The sequence below is a fragment of the Schistocerca piceifrons genome, chromosome 5 (genome assembly GCF_021461385.2).
Source record: "Schistocerca piceifrons isolate TAMUIC-IGC-003096 chromosome 5, iqSchPice1.1, whole genome shotgun sequence".
Taxonomy (NCBI): domain Eukaryota; kingdom Metazoa; phylum Arthropoda; class Insecta; order Orthoptera; family Acrididae; genus Schistocerca; species Schistocerca piceifrons.
The window spans coordinates 30,230,432-30,249,969 of NC_060142.1; the positions used below are offsets into that span (position 1 = coordinate 30,230,432).

At 42.7% G+C, this 19,538-nt stretch overlaps 1 protein-coding gene across 1 annotated transcript in view; it reads right to left on the bottom strand.

Annotated features, from left to right (window-relative positions):
- The window catches only part of LOC124798316 (venom dipeptidyl peptidase 4-like), a 318,770-nt gene that overhangs the window by 134,329 nt on the left and 164,903 nt on the right, over window positions 1-19,538 (bottom strand). Inside the window, exons 8-9 of the mRNA XM_047261654.1 lie at window positions 8,417-8,580; window positions 2,726-2,849 (exon numbers count right to left, since the gene is read on the bottom strand). Of these exons, the coding sequence (XP_047117610.1) occupies window positions 2,726-2,849; window positions 8,417-8,580 (288 nt within the window). The remainder of the gene's footprint in view (window positions 1-2,725; window positions 2,850-8,416; window positions 8,581-19,538) is intronic.

Consider the following 19,538-nt stretch of genomic DNA (forward strand, 5'->3'; position numbering starts at 1 on the left):
TAGGTAGCGGTCATCCACAGCAGTAGTAGCCCTTGGGAGGCCTGAGCGAGGCATGTCATCGACAGTTCCTGTCTCTCTGTATCTGCTCCATGTCCGAACAAGGTCGCTTTGGTTCACTCCGAGACTACTGGACACTTTGCTTATTGAGAGCCCTTCCTGGCACAAAGTAACAACTCGGACATCGAACCGCGGTATTGGCCGTCTTGGCATGGTTGAACTACAAACACGAGCCATGTACCTCCTTCCCGGTCTAATGACTGGAACTGATCGGCTGTCGGACGCCCTCAGTGTAATAGGCGCTGCTGATGCATGGTAGTTTACATCTTTGGGCGGGTTTAGTCACATCTCTGAATAGTCAAAGGGACTATGTTTGTGATGCATTATCCACAGTGAACGTTTATCTTCATGAGTTCTGGGAACCGGGGTGATGCAAAACTCTTTTTGATGTGTGTATTTCAGAAGTAATCATCATAAATCTTAACACATTTAGTCCACTACGAGGCAAGACTGTCAGCGCCTTAATGAAAAATGTCTGCGGTTGCCATTGGAACCATGATGGTATCGAGACGTGGTAGCTTTCGGCCGAAGCATATAGGTGGCCACTAATGTCTTTCTTCATGGCTCCAAAAAATAGGTACGCCAACTCTGGGGGAATTATTTCTTTGAATGCGAGGGCACATTTCTGAATGACTTTCTGGAACACGGCGCTGCAATTAATGCACAGCAGTATCTAGACACTTTGCAAAAACTGAAGTGCGCCATCTTGTTGAAACGCTCGGAGTGTTGACGGACGCCATCATACTGTTACAGGATAATGCTCACCCTCACGTTGCCAACGTTGTTTGGCTGCGGAATTTCCGCTGGCAAACCATTACACAGTTTCCATACAGTCCCTGTCTCTCCCCATGGGATTTCCATATTTTAGGGAGTGTGAAAAAAGGTATTGTGGCCGTCTATTTGCTTCGGACGAAGAGGCGCAAGCCTGGGCGCAATCATGGTTTCGTAGGCAACCGCAGAAATCCTTCCACGAAAGCACTGGCCATCTTGTGTTGCATCGGGATAAATGTATTAACACTCAACTTTACTTCCTTTTTGTCTCTCTGTCTCGTTTTGATTTGACTGACCCCTATACGTTTTAGCGAACGAGAGACGTAATTTGCGGGATACACGCTTTCTTCAAGTCCATCCGTGCGTTTACCGGAATTATCACTCGGAACCGGCAGCACTGCTATCCCTGACCGTACCACGAGCTGCGCGGTCCGCCATCGTTCGTGTATCTCACTGTACCACCACTGTCCGCATTAGCACGTAATATCGTCTATAGATCTTTTTATGTCCGCAGACTACCTATTTGGGTCAGCAATGACACCTTCAGATCTGCGGAAAGACATGGGAAAAACACTTTTATAACTGGTAAATTGTCTACAGCTTAAAACAATAAAATAAGCCACAATAAGAATTATTACCGACATGCATTTTAGATATGATGAGGCGTGCCTGATTTAAAAACATGTCCTAATATAATGGAGCGTCGATGGCATTATGGGTCCAATATATTAGAACACATTTTTAAAGCAGGTGTGACTCGTCATATTTAATGTGCATTGTGTTCACACGTCAGTAATACTTTTTATTACGGCCTATTTTACTGCTTTAAGCTGTAGACGATCTACTGGTTGTAAAAGTGCTTTCCCTTATTTTGCTACAGATCAGAAGATAATCATTGAAAACCGAAACCGGTAGCCTGAGGATCTAACAAGTTTGTGATCACAGAAGGAAATAAAATTTATTCTACATTTTCTGGATCACTGTTCTATTCTCAACCACGTCGTAGCTTGTGAGTCTATTATTATTCGGTTATGTATGTACCTTGCTTGCATGTACCGCAAAGTCTATTGAATAACACTTTATTAGTACAACCGGTTCCGTGAGTTGCATTATCAGGTACGTAATCAAATAATTTACGGCGAAACGTAGAGACTATCGGACGCCCAAGTCACAGTCATGTTGTTGTAAAAGTCCTTAAAAGGAACGGTATCCAAAGTTTTGGTCAGCTATTTAACATGGGCGTCTACCTCTTATTTCGACTCTTATTTCGACAACCACACTTTTAAGGAAGTTTTGGTACAATATGAAGACTGATGGGGGCGTCCAATAATTTCTATGTTTCACTGTTAAGGATTTGATTACGTAATGCAACCCTATTGTTGCGAAACAGGTTCTGCTAATAAAGAATTACGTGACAGCTGTGTCGGTTTTGTTTAAGAAAAATAAAATCGCTGTAGAGCGTTGTGTTTGCATTGGACCAAGAATGTAATTTACAAAGCAAACGACAAAGAATTACGTTATTCTTGTAAATTACCGTAGGTAACTTAACGGTTGACTGTTGCAAAATGTTATCCAAATATGAAAACAGGTTCGACAGATATATTATCTGTGGAATAACGTAAAAGTTTCAGTGACAGATTGTTTCAGTGTACATGCTGTGACGAACGTGTCTCACAAATTTTTAGAAAATAATTTAGAAATGCATAGAATGAAGCTAAATAGTATATTCGTCATTTTAAAGCGGAAAGTCTTTACTTCGTTCGTACACGAAAAACCCGAACACGAAATCGTCATTTCCTGGGTCCAGGTCCCCATATTAGCACTTTTGTTTTAGTGTAAGAAGTGGACGCTTCACTTTCTGAACGAAATACACCTCTGGCCGAGACAGAGTACGTACCCTATATATGACGCCAGAGCTTGTGTTGTAGCTTACGAACTGCACTACGTTGCCCACACGGTTTGCCCACGAAGCCAGCAGTGTGTCAGGGCTCGCCCAGGTGACAGCGTAAAGGATGTGGTCCCTGCAAGGACAAGAAATGATATGAAATGTAGTTTGTGGAGGTCACGATGTCAGTTTGGCGAAATACGAGTGCAAAGACAAAACAATTACAGCCCAATTCTGTAAGAGCTGAAACCGAACTCCACCGACAAAATGGTAAATCATAATATTTTAGTATTATAATAGATGTATCTGACTAGCATTAGAACAAAAGGGGTGTTTTCTACAATTAAAACATTATCCAGCAGTATTTTTAACCAGTGGTACTCGTTAAGTATCAACGATGTTTTCGTAATGAGTTGAACTAATGGACCATTGTCGCAGATGCTGACAACGTTGTCGCAACAGCATCGACTGACTGTAAGACTGTTCACATCAGGTTAACTTAGAACTTTTGTAATGCATATCCAGTAAATTTCACTGAGAAAATTGAAGAATAACGCTATTCATGTTAAATCCTGTCTCCTCGATATTGTCATAAACCTCAGTAACTTATCTCTACTAGGAACGACGTCGCTTCTATTGTAATGGAAGGAGTATCCTTGATGAATTTGTAGTCTGCCAATTAACAAAACTAATGTATTTCAAAACTGTGCCAGTTTTCTTTTTCGTGCAAAAGTGTCTGCATTACAATAATCTCTCAGTAAGTTTGTTCATATAACAATCAGGGACAAAACATATGTGATTAGGATGAAAGTGTTATTACAACAACAGAAGAAAACATTTGAACACACTAATAATGACCAATTAAAGCTATATTTTCTTTACTTTTCCATGATTTTATGTTAGTATTTCAGGGTTGCAAATTATTTTAATTTCAGGTTTAGAATTCAAAATTATTTTAAACAGTGAAATACTACAATCTTTATTTTTGAAGTTTATGAGTTTAGCAATTCGAATCTCCTGCAGAGGAAAATTTGCCTCCTTTGTGTTTAGTAACTCATTTTGACTGTAGTAGATATCTCACCTATTTCACCATGTAGCCACTTCCGTAACAATTATTTACATGTTCCTTTTTTCTCCAAGTTATTACACTTTATTTTCTTTAGCGATTTAAAACCGTATTTAAATTATTATTTTTTTTTGTTTAGTAAAGAGATTCTGCTGGTTTCGTGTATGAGCTGTCTCGTCATCAGACGTTTATTTAAGCAGCTTACAAAAGCAGCTCACCGAACAAAAAGTTAGTCGCCCCAGTGCGCACGCGTAGATGAATCGTTAAGCCTTTGCAGATGGCAGAGCGATCGAGTCACGTGCTCAACCGCACGAGCAATTGGCTCTACGTGAGGTCAACGCAGTAGCGAGCAGTGAGACATTTACCAGTATGATTCGTAAACATGGGTAAATGTAAGGACGTAACAGAGTGGCGAAAGAGGCAATCGTGTTTGGCCATGTCCGAGGGCATACACTGTGTGAAGTTGACGGAGTTTTTGGTGTTTTGTGGAAGACTATTCGACGCGTCTCCAAGCAGTGGCGTAGCGCACGTGGCCACGCTACGTCAGAACTGTGGTCGGAGAAAGATCCTGGCAGAGCCACCGGAAGCGCGTTTTACGGCTTGTGAAACAAAATCGCACCCAAATCCAATAGAAATTAGTGCAGGAATGAATGAAGGTCCATCCACACCTGTTAGTGAGAGAACATTGTGGCTAAAATCGCATGCAATGAACTTTATTGGAGTCAGCCACCTCGCAAGAGGCCTTTCTTCGCAAGGGACGGCACTGTGGAAGCAATCATCTAACTTAGACAGCAGCTGATTGGCACAATGCACTGTTGCTGACCGAATCACGTTTGGTCCTATATTCAAATGAACTCACAATGCACCTTATGGCCAAATGAACCATTTCATGCTGAACGTATGGAAGATCAGATTCAAGCCAGAGATGGGTCTGTGAAGTTTTGGGGGCGTTTATCCTGTCATGAATTGGGTCTACTAAGAGAGGAGACCACTAACAAAATGTTCAAGTATGTGTGAAATCTTATGGGACTTAACTGCTAGGGTCATCAGTCCATAAGCCTACACACTACTTAACCTAAATTACCCCAAGGAGAAACACACACACCTATGCCCGAGGGAGGACTCGAACCTCCACCGGGACCAGCCGCACAGTGCATGACTGCAGCGCCTTAGACCGCGCGGCGGTGAGTGCAATGTTTTATTCTTAACACCAATTCCCATATTAATTTTGAATAGCATTAGTGTGAATAGATTTTTCTATAATACATTGGTACAAGCCTGCGACATATCATTCGCTCGGTGCAATAAACTTCAAAAGCACACTGTGAAATAAACTCCAGTAGGCTAGAAACAATATTGTTAAAGGATCTTTAGCTTTACCGTATTTGCGTAACAGAATACTTAACAGTAATTACTTTCGAGTACTATTACTTGAAATTCACGTGTACGTATGAGCATTCCATTAAGAACTAAGTAATCTACGCGATAAAATATTAAGTTAGCTGCGGTAAAACAGTACAGTATCTCTCTGAGACTGTAGAACATATATCCAGGTACGATAGCGAACTGGGACTAGACAACTGTAGAGTAACGTTAATAGGTACATCAAACGTCTACCAAACAATGACGGTCCAATTAATCGTACTTAATTAAAATGGTTCAAAAGGCTCTGAGCACTATGGGACTTAACATCTGAGGTCATCAGTCCCTTAGAACTTAGAACTACTTAAACCTAGCTAACATAAGGACATCACACACATCCATGCCCGAGGCAGGATTCGAACCTGCGGCCGTAGCGGTCGCGCGGTTCCAGACTGAAGCGCCTAGAACCGCTCGGGTACTTAATTATTCAGTGTTGTAAATCGTACTTGCTCATGAAAGTGACACAATGCAAACTACTTGCAATATACATTGCAAGGTTGTAATAGGCCATTGCTGAGAGCGGCACACTGTTGCACGTCTTGAGTAGGACAATCATCAGTGAAACTGCAAAGAAGCCGACTGGAGGCGAGTAGTCTGACCTAACGCGTCATGATTTTGTCTTTTCAAATAATGAAGGGTGTGGAGCATACAAACGTCCCAATGAAGTGGTTCACTCATAGTGTATAGAGGGTGTGGTTCACGCCAGTGAAGTTTCTCTGATGTATCAGAGGTGGTTCTCGTACCATGATTTGAGTCCACGCTTTCAGATTATCGTGAACATGAACAAGTATTTCAACCTACTCGGTGACCACATGTTTATCTTTAATCGACAGCTTTGAGATGAGTCTGCTGTAGACACCGCTGTTTTCCAAGATGTCAGCATCCATGCTGCCCACCTACGTTTCTGGTTTGATGAACACTGTCACCCAATTGCACCTCCACTTGACCGCTACGTCACATGAACTTACTCCCATAGAAAATGGATCTGGCCATCTGAAAGGCCGAGTGAAAGGGGGGAATCTACATTCCCTTGTTGATAGATCAATCTGATCCAATCACCAGTGACAGGAGTCAGCTGATTTTAGCGGAGAAGCTTGTGGACATGTATTGAGGCCATTATGAATGCTGTAGGCCGTGTTGAAAGGTGTTAGCGTGATGTCTCGTGGAACTGACTAAATCTTTATCTGGGGGTTTCATGTCAAGAGTGTGCCACATGCTGGTACCGTCGTGTTCCTCAGTACAGAGACCGGTGATAGATGCAGAGGGGGAACGGAGTTGGTAGCAGAGCACCGAGGCCTTGCCACGAGCCGCCGCAACAGTTCAAACTGATATAGCGAACCTTGGAAAGGCTTTGCGGCCACTGTCCAGCTAGGAGTGAGATTTTCACTTATGTAGGGTGACCAACAAAGGACTTACTGATTTTAACAGTAAATAACATGAAAACAAAGATCGACAGAAGAACGTAACGAATGCTGCGTTTATTGTGAAAGTTATAAGGATTTTATACAGAAGTTCGGAAGTAGTAGTTACAAAAGGTGCCAACAGATGGCGCTGTAATCGCAAAAACGTAATGTCAATCAAGAATACCCCGAATGGACGATCACTTCAACCACCGAAACGTGAAAGGAGGTCAGCGTTTTGAAGGAAGAGGTTGAAATGATGTACGTTATCGAACAGCATGCGTTTCTGGAATGCCGTATTATGGCAACAATGCACAGTTTTGAGTTTCGCGATAAGCGGGAAGTCTATATTCGAGTCGCAGTCCGGCACCAATTTTCATATTCCGCTGTAGGTTGTTCATCGGTACCTATTATAGCTAAGTTTAAGTTCGGGAATAAATTTCAATACTTGAAAGTACAGTTATAAATTTTATAAATATTATCTGCTGTTATTGTTCCCCGATTTCAGCAAACTATAACAGACGTAAAACATATTTGAAAGTGTAATTCCTATTACTCCCGAGTGACAACCTGGACGAAGCCGAGCAGCACTCACCGGGACCTCTATCACCATCTTTGACACTTTTCTAGCCCTACGCAGACTTCATACCCACTGCTACACCACTGATCGTGACTAATGTCACTTCAAATCAGGGAACTTTTTCCTGAACATCGCTCAGGCTAAATCGTACACTATTTCGAAATTGAACAGTTGTAGAAATGCTACCCTAGTTTTCTTTATCTGCAGATGTACCACACAGATGAAAGTACCATACTAGATAGCCTAACTAAAAATAAACTTTCCGTGGCAGATTTTTCATCATCATTCAGACACTTCCACCAACTTACCTTATTGCAACGAGAAGTTTCTCATCAGGAGAAGTATCGAATCAAAAGCTTCTCACTTGATTTTTAAGGGTAGCTAGTACTAAATGAGAATACAGGCTTTCTCGGCTGGAGATGACGGAGCCCTCTCGGGTTGTCAGCCGAGTCGTTCTGCGGCAACGTTTCGACAAGTTTCCTGCCCTTCGTTTCCAGCTGAAGTTGTTTTATGAAGGTCACGAGCAGGAAACTTGTCGAAAAGTTGCCGCAGAACGGCGCCTTAGCTCTGCTTGAAACCCGAGAAGACTTGATCATAGCCAACACTAGTTGATCGAAAAAATGGAAACTGGACTCATCCTGTTGAATTCGTAGAATTTGTGTTAGTGCTGAGAGAGCTAACGAGAAATCAGAGCCGAACTATGATATTCACAGCATCGTACAGGTACACCTAGTACTTCCTCTCCGTTTCCAGTTTGTTAGGTTTAAATAATGGTAAACTACACTAAAGTCCTCTTCAAAAGAGCTTATGATTGAAACTGAAACGTGATTCGTGTCCTCTCGTTGCTTGTCGTACGGCGAGACGCCAGATCGTCGCATCGCGCGACCTTTATTGCAACGTGTCCAGTCGCGTCGTATATCGTCTTAGTGTGAACCGCACCTAAGATCTGACTTGGCGAGCCAGATTCTCACAATTCTTTGTAATGAATCATTCGATTAGGTTTGTTTCTGGTTCACAGATGGAGCACACTTTCAACTGAAAAGATTTCTGAATAAACAAAACTGGCGATTCTTGGGTTCCGAAAATTCCATTTGTTAGACGCGGACCCTCTGCTCTGTCATACAGTTACTGTTTGGGCTGCGGTATCGTTAATTTAATTTTAAAAGTCGGGAAGTCCTTCGTTGGATACCCTGTAAATGGAAGAGGAATCATGGCGAGGAAGAAGCGTGACTCACTCTGATACGACGTCGGTGGGAGCGGGTAGTACCATGATGGTGCCCGCCCGAACCCGCGCTTGCGCACTTGTGCGGTTTCCCTTGCCACTGCGCATTCTTGCCCTGGTCGTCCCACCGTCGACCACGGCCACTTTCAGCTGGACCGTCGGGTTTGTCGTGCCAGCCTGTAACACCAGTACAAACTTGCAGCGAAGACATCACAACACAACAGCACAAATTATCAGTTTCGCCACAACTTGAAACTTGTCTCGTTATTGTGAGTTATTGTACAACACGCAAATGTGAGTGATGTTATCTACAGCTACGAGCATAGAGAGTCAAACATCTATCGTTTGGCAGTTGGCTCTTAAAGTAGCAATACACAGCGGAAATAGTTTAAGTTCAAATGGCTCTGAGCACTATGGGACTTAACATCTGTGGTCATCAGTCCCGTAGAACTTAGAACTACTTAAACCTAACTAAGCTAAGGACATCACACACATCCATGCTCGAGGCAGGATTCGAAGCTGCGACCGTAGCGGTCACGCGGTTCCATACTGAAGCGCCTAGAACCGCACGGCCACACCGGCCGGCCATAGCTTAAGTATGGTGAATCGCCTTGTCCACAGTTGGGAAACAGAAATATAGCAAAGGATAAAAAATTCGTTACCGTGCCATATTTTAGAAAAATCTCAGCGAAACTGGCGAATATATTTAAACCATACAACCAAAAGTTGGCATTCCAATAGAGAAACTAAACACACATTACACATTTATAAACATATCTGATTGTTTCAAGCATGTCCACAAGAACAGGTAAATACGCTGAAGAGACAAACTGGCACATCTGCGTAATACCCCGTGAGCACGCAGAAATGCCGCAGCACGACGTGGCATGGACTCGACTGATTCTAAAGAATTGTGGCAGGGAATTGATACCATGAATCCTGTAGGGCTGTCCATAAATCCGTAATAGTACGATTGGGTGGACATCTCTACTGAACAGGCATCTACGAATGCTCAATAATGTTGACGTCTGGGGAGTTTGGTGGCCAGCGGAAATGTTTAAACTCAGAAGACTGTTCCTGGAGCCACTCTGTAGCAATTCTGGACGTGTGGGGAGTCGCATTGTCCTGCTGAAATAGCCCAAGTCCGTTGGAATGCACAATTGACATGAATCGATGAAGGTGATCAGGCAGGATGCTTACGTACGTGTCACCTGTCAGAGTCGTATCTAGACGTATCAGGGGTCCCATATCACTCCAGTTGCACACGCCTCACACCAGCTTCAACAGTCACCTGCAGACATGCAGAGTCCATGGATTCATGAGGTTGTCTCCATACCCGTACGCGTCCATGGGCTCTATACAATTTGAAACGAGACTCGTCCCACCAGGCTGTGTGTTTCCAGTCATCAGCAGTCCAGTGTCTGTGTTGACGGGCCCAGGCGAGGCGTGGAGCTTCGTGTCGTACAGTCTTAAAGGGTACACGAGTGGGCCTCCGGCTCCGAAAGCCCATATCGATGTTGTTTCGTTGAATGGTTCGCACGCTGGCACTTGTTGATGGCCCAGCATTGAAATCTGCATCAATTTGCGCAAGGGTCGCACTTCTGTCTTGAACGATTCTGTTCAGTCGTCGTTGGTCCCGTTCTTGCATGATCTTTTTCGGCAGCAGCAATGTCTGAGATTTGATGTTTCACCGTATTCCTGATATTCGCGGTACACTCGTGGAATGGTCGTACAGGAAAGTCCTCACTTCATCTCTACCTCGGATGTTCTATGTCCCATCGCTCCTGCACCGACCGTAACACAACGTTTAAACTCACTCAAATCTGGTAACCTGCCATTGAAGAAGCTGTAACCGATCTATTTCCTGCGCGAAACACTTTTGGTCTTATATGCAGACCCCATCGCCGTCTTCTGCCTGTTTACATATCTCTGTATTTGAAGAGGCATGCCTATACCCGGTTCTTCCGCGCTTCAGTGTATGTACTCCTTGACGGCCATAAAGATCGTTTCCGTGCAGTTGCATTCTCTCTCCCGAACTCTAACGGTTATGAGTGTGAGGCTGCGCGCAATGAGTATGGAGGACAGACGGCACTACGTAAGCAGTGTGCGATAAATTGGGAATTCGAGTTGGACGGGAAGCGTGCTGAGTCACTGTCCGGCACAAACTTGCACTGAATTCATTTCATTGTCAGATTGTCGACAACGTCTTATTTAATTTCATCATATATGATAAGATATAGTTTAGGGGAATAGGGAATAGTGAACTTACACTCGTAAAATATGTATCATGTATGCGAGGTACGGAGGACAGACAGAAATTTTCGACGAGGTATAAAGAGTGTACAGACGTCTTCACGCTGGAAACTATGTTAAATGTGTAGTAGCGCAGTACATATACTAGACAGGCCGCCCGCGGAAAGACACCGAGGAGTAGTTAGTGGTGGTGCACATAGCAAAGAAAGGGGAAGGAAAGGTCAGAGAAGTGAGAAAGTCACAGTGCTGATTTTACTCGTTACTTAACTGCTGCATACACTGTTCAGTACGCGCACCGGAGACGACGAGATGCTGCATCCGTAAAACGACCTGATCAACATTTGCTCGCAGCAGTTCCAATGGAATCTGTCCAACATGTCCCTGTATATTTGCCTCCAGGTCAAGTGTAGACCAAACGGTACCCGGTAAACGCGCTCTTTTGGATGGCCTCAGAGCTAAAAGTCGCATGGATTCGGATCAAGTGACCTTGCAGGCCTTTCGTCTGGAAAATCTCTGGAGATAATACGAGGTAATACGTTCATCGAAGGTCCCATTAATGTGATCTTTCTCTGGGCGAGGGATAAGAGGTGTTGTCCCACCTTGCATGAAAACAATAGTTTTCACACAGTTGTGCTCTCCCAAAGCAGGAATCGCATGCTGTACAAAGAGGTCACGAGAACGTGCAGACATCATGGTACATCAGAGAGACACTCTGGGTGTGTTCTTTTCGAAGGAGGACAGGCCGAGAATAAGGGTGCTTATGAATCCATGCCACACAGTCACGTACGAGTTCAATGGCTTTTGATGCACACGCGGATTAACAACACCCCAAATTCGGAGTTCTGTGTATTCACTGCACCCTGTAGGGTAAAATGTGCCTCGGAACTGTATATAATGTTTCACAGCCACATGTCATCAACTTCGATCAGTGCCAGAAACCGAAGAGTAAATTCAGAACGTTGCTGCGGGTCATGACATTTCAGTTACTGCGCCCTGTGGATCTTGTACGGATATCAGCGTAAAATAAGCTGCGAAATTGTGCCCGAGACACGTGCTACATGGTTAGTTACAGCAACAGCAACCTGGCTGCTAACTTCCGCCGGGGTAGGACGCTTTCTCTTCCAGGTGCCACATCAAGCTCACCCGTGTTACGAATTTCGTTGTCGTCGTCGTCATCTTTAAAACTGTTAAATGACATCGAACCTCGCTTCAGATCTTTAGTCGGCGATACCCGCTATGCAGCACTGTAATTGCTGCCATTCTCGCACAGCAAATTCATTAATAGCGCTTTCGTCTCTCTTCTCGATTGCCAAACTGTTCACACACTTTATGGATTGTCAAATGACAGCGTGTACAGTGTACACCGCCAGAGTTGCACCTGGTGGCCACAATTGGAGCTAATTTGTTTCCCAACGTAAATCTGTTACGCATTAACGCTTATCTACTAATTTTCGCTGGCATACGATGACTAAAGTGAACAGTTGCAGTTCAATTGCAACCAGACGGTATGTCCGCAGTTTGCATAAATAACTACTTGCAGTGTTTTATGTTCATGCCCCCTGTGGCATCTGCTACGGCTCAGTGCGGTCCCTTGGTGTCGTCTACTTGTTTACAAAACAAGCCGATGTCCGGAATGGTAGCTGGTCTAATATTCAGCAGACGCAATCAGTGTTACCACTATGAAAAAGGAAGAGCTAAGAGCACTTTGGCGAACGGGTGGTAGAGTGAAGAAGCAAAATAGAGACTCAGGCTTTGCCACTTTTATAGCAAGACAATGATTATGACCGAATATCGTACTTTAAGCGGAAGTGTATGATGGGTTGATGCGACATTGACTCCAGAATCGCGTATATGTGGTTAAAATTCCTTACATTTGCATATTCGTGCTAACTGACGATAACAATTATCTTCACAATTGCTACTAACCTCCTGCCCTTAAGATGGGTATTACAATCTTAAATTCAAGAATAAGTATTCATTTTTCTTGAGTAACAAACTATCTGCCGAGTCAAAGTGAATCTGATGAATCACTACGTACAGAGAGCACAGAATAAAAAATTCTACTGATGTCGCAGCAAGGTAGGGGACGTCTAATCGAGCACGTTTTGGCAAATGACCATACGTCTGAAATACGGCTTTCTGTAAGGCATGTAAAACGTTGGAGGCGGCCTTTATTCAGTAGTCATTATAAAAGTGATGATCTCTTAGGATTGAGGTAACATTACACTATGAGGCTGTGATATCCTTCAGAGCGGCGATATCCCGGCAGATTCACACTTTTTCTTTGGGAGAGGTCGTTTCGCGCTCTCACGTATTTCGTAGCACGACTACCTCTGCTACGTGCATAGCAGTTTATGTTCCCTATAGAGCTACAGCCTCGCGTTAGGAACACACTCTAATCCCTCCACATACCTATTTTCGTATGTCGGGCTTCACTGCAACAGTAATATCCTCTAACTAACAGAACTAGGCTCTGTGAGTATGTATTCTGTGTGTTCACGTTGTTTTCTTCCTCAGATTTCCTAGCCATATATGGCCCAAAATTCTTTGTGGGGCATCAGACGCATATTTCAAAAAGAGCGCCACAAACTGGACGAAGTACATACGCACCGGACTGGAGTGACCCAACTATATATAAACCGGTACATGGCATTCTCTGTTTTTCGACTGTGGTACCACTTGGAGGCAACCATCTCTGGCTAGAGGCCTCTCTCCTCCTCTCCTCCCTTCCAGTCCCCTGATAGCGAAAGGGATGCCAGATCACAAACGGAAACTTATCTTCTAATAGAAACTTAAACTATTGGTGCTATACGCCTTGAAAGTACCAATATGACCGTGATAGTAGTAAGGAAATGACTGGTAAGTCGCTATCTCGCGCAAATGTTACTTTATGCACAGCTAATTTCGAGCCTTCCAAATGCTATGCCAGTACAGGTGGTGTATATAAAATCCTGTAATTATGGGGAATTCTCTCTTGGAAAACGAACGTCATAAACGAGTCTCATCTTCATTAATATCATGCCCAACATGCAGTTGTTTCACTTTAGCGAATTTAGCTCCACTGAAAATTTTACTTATTTCTAATTTCTAATATTACCAGTATACACTGGCAGAAACCAAGTATTGCACCATGAAGCACCAGTCGGGCATTTACTAAGCTTTGTGCAGCTGTTTGTCACGTTGCACGTATTAAGTCATCAGCAGAAAAATTGCCCCCGCCTGAACACACAAACGGCAAATAAGTTCCTCTTTATAAGATTGTCATAGAAGTGGGGAACCACCTGCATCAATTCTGATTCCGCTTTCCCCACCAAAAATTTTGGTATTCGTATTTGCACTCTTGTAGTACAGAGCAGCATAACCCCTTTGCCCGATCTCTCTTTGTACTGAAGCTTTCACCCTTATCGCCTTCTCACTGCCACTGTCTATATGGTTCTCTCCCGCACTCTCTTCTTTTTCTCCCGTTGATTTACAGTACATCCCGTTGCCACTGTCTCCTCTATACCTCGGCAATTCAAAAATTCTGGAGGGTCCAACTTACATTTTCCCCCATAACCACGTGTTTAAAATTTCGGTCCAAAATGCGACCTCTACATCTACGTGTTAAAATTCGCCGGTTTGTGAAGTCCAGACATCACCCTCCCCCATAGTCCCCACTCGTCTGTCTTTTTCATTTTACTGTCTCTTCTTTCTTTTGCTCCCATTGGCACTGTCTCTCTGCTGCTCTCTTTCACCACACAAAATCTAAAATGTGTTCGCAGGGCAAATATTTTTTAGGATGACAGAATGAGGATTGAGGCAGCTCGTTCTCCACTTTTCTGTCAATCTTTTAAACAGAAATATACTTTTTGTGCTACAACAGGAAAATTTTTCCACTAGTTGCGTTCTTTTCTTGTTCAGGAAGGGTATGCTGCTTCTATAAAATTATTTCTGTGGCCAGTAAAATTTTACTGGTGGTATATAGAGAGCGTTCAATAGCGAGGTTATCAGCGCGTCAGTGAAGTTTATGTACTTCAACACATTTACATTCATTGACACAGATCAACAGCAAATTAGTACAGATAATGTAAGGTTAAGTCAAATTCGTTTGCTTTACATTTTTTCTGGGTACTTTTCTCATCGATCACAGTTCATCAGAAATGCCCCGCTTATGATTTCTATCCTAAAACAGTAAAAATGTTATTCGATATATTTTACTTAATTTGCTGTCCTAGTTTTACAAAATTTCTGGCAGTCATTTTAAATTTTTTTCAGGCATATTAAGACACTTTTTAGCCCATGTTTTGTCACTGTAGTACCACTCTGTGAAAATATGAACACCTGTTAGAAGTACGATGACAAAAGAGTGGCATTTTATGGAAACTTCACGCAACGATCGTCTCATATTGAGACAGCGCGTCAAAGTTTTATTGATGAAAAAATGCTGACAAACATACTTTGGTAACCTCAGAACCCTGGCGATCGGCCTTGAACCTCGGTGACAGATTATGATCACGAGAAAGTTTCAAGGTTCTAAATATCATCTTAAGAACACATGGTAAAAATTTCGAAAATCTGCCATGAATAAAAATTATAGATGTGGCCATACTCACAATTGGCACTGTATGTATCCAAAAATCGTGGTTTTCCGGGGTTTTCTCAACAGTGGCCCATGAACAAATAGTGCTTTTATAGGGCACCTAAGCTGCACCCTGGACCATACCTAATGTAAAAGAACCAAATGATTTGCTTAATTTCCGTGGACTGGATGAAGAGAATAATGTTTAAATTTTGAACCTGTACAGTTGGATAGCTACTGTATGCCCACTGTTTCGATAGGTATCCAAATAGTCGCGGGTCAAGGGCTATCCGAAACTATTGACCCCTTTTCTCTACGATCAATAGAAGTCGTGTTGTAACCCTCTGAATTATTGTATTTTGGTGCGTAGATTTTTTGTTCATATTAGTGCTATCGTGCCTGGACCGATAAAACTTTCATTCAAGATCAATATCAGCATGAGATGTGACCTTAGCAACGAAGAATTCACTTCTACTATAGTATCATGATGAATTGCTTGCCGTATCATACTATGCCAGTTCATGAGAATTGTTGGCTAGACGCCAGTGTGAAACTATACGTCCCATGGCATTCCAGGCATGCTTTGTGAGTGACAAATATCAAAGGACTGAGCAGGCAGATGCGGTACGATCTGCAGTGTAGGGTCTTGCTGGAATATTTTATTTGGTATCATGGTCATGAAAAGCTTGAGAGCAGAATTTAACATTCTTGGCACGTCTTCATCAGCATTCAACATCCTTTCAACAATTACGAAATCAGTCCTGTTTTCGTATCATGTCGCTCCCCACAGCGTAATACGTAAGAGAGGTATGGATCTCGATAAGCATCGCGTTTTGAGACTTTTGCCAGGTCGTCTAGGGACACGTTGACATCTATCTGATCACTACAGAGAGAAGTAAGACTCATCGCTGAGCATCTCAGAATACCTGTAAGTCACAGTTGACTGTGGCTCTGCACCATGCAAATCTGTCTGTAGTATGAACACATGCGAAATCAGAATCCTAAGCCAGCTTCCAGTTTCTTGTTCCTTGTGGTTCGTAGTAACATTCTGTTTGTACATGAATCTCCCAGCTGTACAGGGCATTGTGGTAATGCAGCAGCGAGAATAGAAAATCTGTGCCGGACGAGGACGTGAAACCGGATTCCCTACTTTTTTTACAACAGTTGCCTTAACCACCTCGGCCATCGGGACACACTTTCTATCAATTCCAAATTCCCAACTTCTCTGTCGCCACACAGCTTTGACCTCCACCCATTAACCTCCTACTCACCGATTTCTCAATGCCGTAGGACGTCGAACCTTGATTCTGTCTAATCACTGAAACTTTTCATCAAGTAACTGTGCCAGCCAGGGCATTGATTGTTGCAAGTCCGTGAAGCTACTGATTCGATATTCCTCTTAAAGCTGGCCGAAATCTTGATGTATAAAACCTCTGGGCTTACTGTGTTGAAATCTCCATCTGAAAATTTCTGCTAATGTTGGCCACACTGAATATACAACATGCAGTGACAACATTGTTTATCTGTAGGAATGACATTTTCCAGTATCGAAAATTAGCTCGTTTAAGGATGAAGTTTTAATGAAAGCATCTTACAGGCCTGAAAATACCAGGATATCAGTAAGATATGGTCCTTTCAATGTGTAATACTTGATATTTCAGTCAGTGTATATGTCATTACACATTAAAATCTACAAGCGGATGTTTTTTTTAATTTTTTAATCTTCTGTTGTTGACTTTACTCCGTAGACTGGTTTGGCGCATCTCTCCATGCTAAGCTGTCTTGTGCAAGCCTCTTCATCTCCAAGTAAGTACAGCAACCTATATCCTTCTGAATCTTCTGTATTCGTCTCTTGGCCTTCCTCTACGACCTACCAACCGATCCCTTCTTCTAGTCAGGTTCTGCCACAAATTTCTTTTCCCAATTCTATTCCGTACCTCCTCATTAGTTATGTGATCTACCCATCTACTCTTCAGCATTCTTCCATAGCACAACATTTCAAAAATGTTCAAATATGTGTGCAATATTATCGGACTTAGCTGCTAAGGTCACCAGTCCCTCAGCTTACACTCTACTGAACCTAAATTATCCTAAGGACACACACACACACACACACACACACACACAGTCACCCATGCCCGAGGGAGGACTCGACCCAACGCTGCGACCAGCCGCACAGCCCATGACTACAGCGCCTTAGACCGCTTGGCCAATCCCGCGCGGATACCACATTTCAAAAGCTTCAATTCTCCTCTAGTCTAAACTGTTTATAGTCATGTTTCACATACATACATTGCTATACTCGATACAAATACTTTGAGAAAGGGATTCCTGACAAATCGATACTGATGTCAACAAATTTCTCTTCTTCAGAAATGCCATCTGCAGCAGCGTAATTACGTAATTAGGACTTGTAGTAGCTTTTGGTGAGCTTTTTCCCCCAGATAGAGAGATTCAAACCCTGAAATATGAATTTCATAAATTAACAGTACATCCTCTGTTATGTAATTGACACTGACTTACATTTTGTATCATGAGATCCTTCCTCTCCATCATATACTGAGTCCTTTTCCCGTCAGTTCCCAGATCGGGGAGGGGAGGGAGAGTGGGGGATCGAAGGGCACAGCTGGGGGATTTCCCAGAGAAGGATGTGATAATTAATTGCTCGATTTAATTAAGTAATCATTTAATTAACTAGTCAATTAATTTTATATCAAAAGTGTGCGTGTTAGTAGAGGGAGGGGAGAAGGTTTGGGGATTTCCCAGAGGGGATGGAGGGGGACGAGGAGGAGGAGGAGGAGGAGGAGGAGGAGGTTGGTTAGAACAACTGATTATCCCCAGGGGATCATAGATCAATTATTGGAACAATAGGTTAATGGGAGATGAGGGGGTCATAATCAAGTTTGCCCCTGAATATATGCAACCCACACTAACAAAAAGCATCACCACCCCTGTTACCCTGCTACTACTATACGTAAAATTTCCTCTATTGAATATAAGTGAACTAGTGTAGTATAAAGCAGGGTTTGGCTACTATCAGCCTGGCCTGTGATTGGTTTCAGTCTGGCCCGTGGTAGAAATTCGTGAGAGTGAGTGAGTGAGTGAGAGAGAGAGAGAGAGAGAGAGAGAGAGAGAGAGAGAGAGAGAGAGCAGAAGTTTTTAGGGCAGCTACTGCAAAACGCCGTTAGTAAAGAAACGATGTTCATGAGGGGTAAATAAATGTAAATATTTGAAATGAGGTGACCATAAAATGCATGTGTACTGTTGGAGACGTGTGTTTTGAGGCACAACTTGTTGGTGTGGCATGTTGGAGAAGGGTTGTAATTCGTATCGATGCGTTACCCCATGAATATTAACGTCAGGGACGCTATAGTTTTCACTTCAGGTGCTGAGATTACTGGTGTCTCATCACTTGACGAGGTGGCATAGTATGAATTTCAGATACGGCAAGCTATTCGTCATAATACTATCACGAGGGTGACTACTTCCCTGCCTCAACGAATAGTAGAAGTGAATTATTCCTTGATTTATTCAGTTTTCAAATTTTTACTGACTTTTTGTTCACCCGGTTACCAAAGGTTGCCCGCGCCTGGTCTACAGTAGTATAAGGTATAGTGACTACTCACTCATGTCTCGCCCACGAAATTGTATTTGAGATGCCAGGTGAAAATAAGTTCTCAAACGAAATTTAATATTTTATTTGTTTATTTTGTAAATAATGTTCACGTCATTCATAGAACAAATATTTTCTGCTCACCCAAATGTCTTTCTTAACTACTGTGGCATCGGCATTGCGTTTAGTATTTCTTTTTTCGCATTAGTCTGCCGTAGAATAGGCACATCAAGGACCTGAGGCGAAATTATTTTTGGTGACAAGAAAATAAAACAGTTTTTGCACACGGATAAAGTGATGTTACAAATATTTGCATTAATAAATGTTTAATACTTAACTGAGAGGATTGAAACATTTTGTTTACCTCAATTGTGTGCTAAACGAAACATCCAAGGAAAATAAATTACTTTATTCTGGATCTCGTAAATTTTTTCTACAATAGCGCCATCAGATTTCTTTAAACTTTTACTCTTGTAAATATGTACTGCATAAGCGACGTCTATACACAGTAAATTATTGTTCCGTTTTTGGAAAAATTCATTGTAGTTTACAGTGTCTTGTCGAATATGAAAATTTAAATGTTCGAAATCGTCCAGCGTTTAATTCAGTTAGCTATTCGAGTAGCCAAATGAATAGCTGTATATACAGATCGTGATATTTGGTGTTCTGCTGCAGTGGGGGCAGCAACTGCATTGTTTGTTTCATTATCGA